We start from the raw sequence: 5,662 nt of genomic DNA, 5'->3' as shown, positions 1-5,662 counted from the left end.
AACCAGGGATCATTATTCTAAGCTGTTAGTCTCACTTCTTAATGGGGAATGCACTTGCATTTATTCTAGCAGATGATTCCCCCACAAATCATTCATTTCCCCTACAAACAGCCAAGTAATTGTACCATCTAGTACCTACATTTGTCGTGACTACAGATGAGCACCAAAATGCAGTCAGGAAACTGTAGTTGAGCAGCCCAATTCATGACACTGAGATAACCAACCACTCAACATGTTATACCTTTATTCACATTGGGAAAAGAATGTCGAGTGCTACTTAATAAAAAAAAAATAAAAAAAAACTATCGTAATTTCTGGAGCTGCACGGTTCTGTTGATCGCCAGGAACCATACAAGATAAGCTCGCATGTTCATGATACACACAGAAGCGAGGGAACCAACAAGTTTCTTCGTCATGGGAGCTCATAAGAATCGCTACTATCTTCGTGTCGTGCAATACCCCCGTCGCACACGATCTGTTGGTTCGTCTCATTAATCTACGCTGTTGCTACTGCTGCTAATGCTGCTGCAGAGCCGCCTTCCCTTCTATCGGGAGGCTGCGTTTAATTTTTTTGCAACTGGAGGCTAATTATCTACGTGCTGACGCCCGCCATCTTGTGCAGTTATAGCTCGTAATGCGTGGACAGGACAACTCGACGAGGTGCACCCTTCTAGTGAGTAATCGAGTTTGCACTCGAAAGAAAGAAGAAAAAAAAAACCTCTGACGTAGTCGGTCAAGTCTACGAAGGAGCGTTACCATCAGACAGTTGAGAAACGCGATGCAACAGATTCTCAATCGTGATGTCGAAAGCATCCCTGTAGGGAGAGACGTCACTACCAGGAGCGCCATACAGCAACCCTGGAACAATGGTTTTGATAATGGTCTCCCGCATGGCATCCCTCTCATGATTTGGAATCTTCTTGAGAATCTCGACGACGTTAGCAGTGCCCTCCTTGACGTCGTCTTCCGAAATGTACACCGACCAAGAGGTTTCGTTAGCAGGCAAGTGCCAGAGGTACTGCACGTGAGCGGTGCAAGGGTGAAACAACACAGGGATACAGCCTGTGATTAGTGAGTCGAATACAGAGCGCCTTGTCGGGGAGTCCCCAACAGGCTGCATGCAGAAATGCGTCGACAAGAAGGCCCCGTTAACATAAGCGGGATTCTGGCAAAGGTTGTTGTCGCACTCAACTATGCGGCAGTCTGCCTCCGAGGACGCATTGCGACATTGCTCAATAAGCTGTTGCCGCACGTTCGTTGTCCCGGGTCGCCCTTTCCCGACGAAGGTCACGAGGCTGAAGCGTTCCTGTGATCTGATGTGGTTGAGCCAGGTATCTATGTCTGCCGCTGACTTAGGATGAAAGAACGTCGGGTGCGGCGCTGCAATTTCTTTTTTTACCCAGGGGTTGCGCTCAATGAGCACCTTTGTCACATTCTGTGTTTGCGGAAGCTCAAGCATGCTACTCCCCCAAGATCCATACTTCAAGTTGCGATGGAAATCCCACGAGATTTTTCCCAGAACCATAACGTGGTCAAAGCCTCCTCGGCGGGACCATGACGGTTTTTGCTCCAGCCAGCTGAGGAGCTTCCACGTGAGCTCATCCCGTTTCTCATTGGTGGTATTCTTAGCAAAATGCCACCGGATCACATCAAGACCAGCGTAGAAGGGGATATAGAACAGGGATGCTTGGTCCGGATCCTCAGTGAGACACTTGTACTTCTTAATGCGCGCGTGAGACACGAGCTCCAGCGCATACTGGTGCGTATTGAACCAGCGGTCCGCTGGAACCATGATTTGTTTGCCATCACTTGCCGTGTTAACAGGTTTACCGATGCCTGAGTCGACGAAGTAGTCGCAGAGGTTAAACCATGGGAACAAAGAGTCGCACCGAGCGGCAATGTCGGTATTGAACTCCGGTGGTAGGTCGTAAACGTAAACGTACTTCCCTTCACAGCTCGAATCCGCTTGATTTTCGTCCTTTCGGGTCGAGTACGCCAGTGAATGTGACCTGATGTTGTCGGCGATGCGCCGCAGCGCAATGTTGGGAGGCGAGCTGCGATTTCCTGGTTTGTCTCCCTCATTGCGGAACGGTCTTATGTCAGCCTCCTTGAACCATGCTTCGGTGCTCTCAGCAGATGGTGTTGAGACCTGTTCTGTCAAACTCGCGTCATTCTTTGGCTCAGTCGCTGCGTGAATCTGCTCTCCCTGGGACCCGGGGACAGGATTCTGATTCTGATTCCATTCGTTCTTCTCTTCCAATACCGCCCCATTGTCAGGCGATTGAGTTGAGTTCACTCCCTCCGAATTCTCCTCGTTTTTCGCTTCAATGACTGCAGGAGTTTCTAGCCCCGGTGTGGTGAATATGGGCTCCTGTTTCGTTGTCTTGTGCTCCTTCCATTCTTGATCATTATCATCTGATTGTGCAGATTCCACTGCGACCAAACTTCCCTCGTTCTTCTGCTCTGAAACTGAAGGATTCTCTACTTTCGGTGCTGCAAGTACAAGCTCTTCGCTCCGCTCTTGGAGACTGTCACTAGATTGCAAAGGGGTATCAGAGTCCTTCTGAACTTCCTCGTTCTTTGACTCGGTAGTTGCAGGCGTTTCTCCTTCAGATGAGGTTGAAACGGGCTCCTGGTTCGTAACCTCGCCATTATCTGTTGGTTCTGTTGGGGCTTGTTCTTCCACATTCTTATCGTCATTGGCATTTGGTGCTACGTCCACCTTCTCTTCCAAGGTGGAGCTCATAAGCTCCTCAGATGTTTCAGAGACATTCCGAACTTCCTCGTTCCTTGCCTCAGTAACTGCAGGTGTTTCTTCTTCAGCTGAAGCAAAAGCGGGTTCCTGGTTTGTTACCTCAACATTATATGTAGATTCTGTTGGTACATGTTCTCCCACAGTCTTGTCGTCATTGGTATTTGGTGATACGTCCAATTTTTCTTCCAATGTGGAGCTCACAAGCTCCCCAGATGTATCAGAGACATTCTGAACCTCCTCTTTCTTTGTCTCGGTAATTGCAGGAGTTTCTTCTTCAGCTGAAGAAGAAACGGGCTTCTGGTTCGATACTTCGCCATTATCTATGGATTCTGTCGGGACTTGTTCTACCACATTCTTACCGTCACTGGCATTTGATGCTACATCCACCGTCTCTCTCAATGTGGAGGTCACAAGCTCCTCCGATGTGCCAGTGCCTACATTGTCACCACCGTGGGATGGTGTAGAGTCTTCCTTAGCTATGATGTCGTTTTCCTTAGTCTCAGATTCATCGATCTCTTCCTGTTCTAGTGTGGTGCTAACAGGCTCCTCGCCTCTGACTTCCCTTTGAACTGGAATCGTGCTCTGGCTTTCGCCAAACCACTCAGTCACTTTGACGACATCACTGATCTGATTCGACTCTTGTGAGTTACCATCTTCCATTCGACCATCCTGGACATGAAGAGTCTCCTACGATGGGTCAGAAGCGAAGCACATTGTTAGTTCAAAAATAAAGCAACAGCAATAGAAAAAACTACATCCGAACACCTCAGAATTTCTACCCGCCAAATGCCTTACTTTCGGTTGTGGACACACCCAAAACGGTTACCAGTATCCAAATTTGTTCATAAAAGGTGCATTTTGATGGTGTTTCAAAATGTGTCTCTGTAAATCGAGCATCCGAGGCTCATTACCTTAATTTCCTCAAAAGACTACTTCCTCGAAACAAACGTTCAAAAGTAAGTATGAAATGCTCAAAAAATGGAAATACCTGGTGTTGGAGGGTGTAAGCACTAAACTGGTCAGATTCTCTTGCCAAAACGCCACCATCAGGGCCAATGTTACAAGCGCTGATTCTCATGAGGTTGCTAAAAGGTGCTAGGAATGTGGAACTCGACAGAACGAACACCATCGTCATACATACGATGACAAGAAACTTCAGTCTGTGTCTCCCCGCATTACCCTTGCTGGATGGCGATGAACTGCGAAAAGAATTATACCCCATATCTGTAAAGTTATCACTTCAACGCCCAGATAATCACTAGCACCCTTCACGCCCGGTTAAGTGCACATCAGTACTGCTGCATCCGGTGATTTATGAAGTGAATCTCCCGCACACTTATTCAGTTTGAAACACGTTCCAAGTTCCAGCCGCTCCTTCCCATGGTATCTACGAGGATACCGGACTGAATTCATGCACTCGCGACTGCAGTAATAGTTTAAAATCTAGAATTTTAGATTAGATGACAACGTAACCGCTGATGAATTCACAGCAACTTGTTCCTCCGAGGATCTCGAACACAGTGGTGATCTCTTTAGGTTCAAAGCATTCCAGAGCAACCCTCCATAAGATCTTAAAGTATTATTCCTTCCATCATCTGCTGCAACATGCAACCAAAAACTCCGTTAACCACATTGAATAAAACATTTGCGGATCCACGTAAATGTATCTCATCGCACCTAGGAACATTTTGGATAACTCCTATGGGCTTGGGCCTGTCTCGAGGGGTTGGCGGGCACATTGTTAGAATATTAGGCATTGAAGACGCAACATGCGACCTGTTAAGAGATCCATCAGCTCTTAAGACCCCTACCTCGAGATCCTTACTGCATCGGCGTCAACCAATGTACCCGCTCGTACTTAAAAAGTAGCGTTGTAGTTACACGCAAACTATCTAGATGATACTGCAACACTGAGGACAACCACGTGACACAACTGATACCAGCCACAACCTCCCCGTTTACAACCTAGCTGATCACTCAACAAACACCCACATTACCTCCAGGAATGCAGGCAACGAAAAACCACCAACCTGTGCCTGCAAACCCACACCCAACCCGTCGATTCGTTAGACGCACCTGTAGGAGAACCACCTCCTGAAGCTCAAACCCGATGACCAGTATGATCGAAGCTTGTACATACAGTTGGGCTGGACACACTTAGGGTTTAACTTGGAGACCACACAGACAATATTCTAGCCGTAAGTACAATTGACTAGAGCATTGTCTAGCATTTTTTAATGCTAGTTCAGCGCCTGGCGTCACAAAATTCCGATAGCCGCCAGGCGCTGAACTAGCCTTAAAAAATGCTGAGCGCCGTTGAACACCAACAAGCAGGAACGCGATCCCCTCCTTAATGGAGACCGCATACCTCAATATAGTAGATGGGTCATGCATGTCAAGCAGCGGAGTCCCAAAGAGCGTGGGTCCCGGTAGAGCCAGAAGAATCTCCTGGACACGCGACCGGCGAATTTAAATCCCGCGCTGCGAAACCTGGCTCCGCGAGTCGTCCATGACACCGAGCCTTCGGAGTTGAACACCACCGAGTTTCCCGGTCTTATCACTGCGACAGCTTCCCTCTCCTGTTGTTAAGAGATCCACCTCGCGCGGCAAAACTCACTCCGCAAAACAACAAACAGTGTGTGCAACTGTCGGACGCTATGGTGGCCTTACTTGAGCTGACACGTTAGGTGCCATGTACACGAAAATTCAGCCGCAAGATGGGTTCAGTTTCTAGTTTCTTCTGCTTCTTCTTTTTCTTCGCCATCATACACTGTTTCATCTACTTACTCAGGACCATGTGTGATGAAATTGGTTTACAGAGGGTGTAGATGAAGGCCAGCAGCAACTGTACAAGTACAAGGGGTAACTATTAGATATTGTAATATAAGTGATGCATAATACCAATAT

At 47.7% G+C, this 5,662-nt stretch overlaps 1 protein-coding gene across 3 annotated transcripts; it reads right to left on the bottom strand.

Moving 5' to 3' along the window:
• Positions 1 to 216: 216 nt before the first annotated feature.
• Positions 217 to 5,039, bottom strand: LOC112291820 (uncharacterized). Of its 3 annotated transcripts, none has more exons than XM_024539734.3 (3): positions 4,832 to 5,039; positions 3,744 to 4,353; positions 217 to 3,442 (listed from the first exon to the last, which is right to left on the bottom strand). In XM_024539734.3, the coding sequence occupies exons 2-3, from the start codon at positions 3,975 to 3,977 to the stop codon at positions 740 to 742; spliced, it is 2,937 nt and encodes a 978-aa protein (XP_024395502.1). In that variant the 5' UTR covers positions 3,978 to 4,353; positions 4,832 to 5,039; the 3' UTR covers positions 217 to 739. The 3 variants fall into 3 exon arrangements, with proteins under 3 accessions (XP_024395502.1, XP_024395522.1, XP_024395510.1); XM_024539754.3 differs by having other exon boundaries at positions 3,744 to 4,350; positions 4,753 to 4,945; XM_024539742.3 differs by having other exon boundaries at positions 3,744 to 4,350; positions 4,832 to 4,945.
• Between the last annotated feature and the right edge of the window lie 623 nt (positions 5,040 to 5,662).

Source organism: Physcomitrium patens, chromosome 1 (genome assembly GCF_059467195.1).
Source record: "Physcomitrium patens ecotype Gransden chromosome 1, ASM5946719v1, whole genome shotgun sequence".
NCBI lineage: Eukaryota > Viridiplantae > Streptophyta > Bryopsida > Funariales > Funariaceae > Physcomitrium > Physcomitrium patens.
Note: the sequence above shows the minus strand (reverse complement) of the source record. Positions and strands in the feature narration are given on the sequence as shown.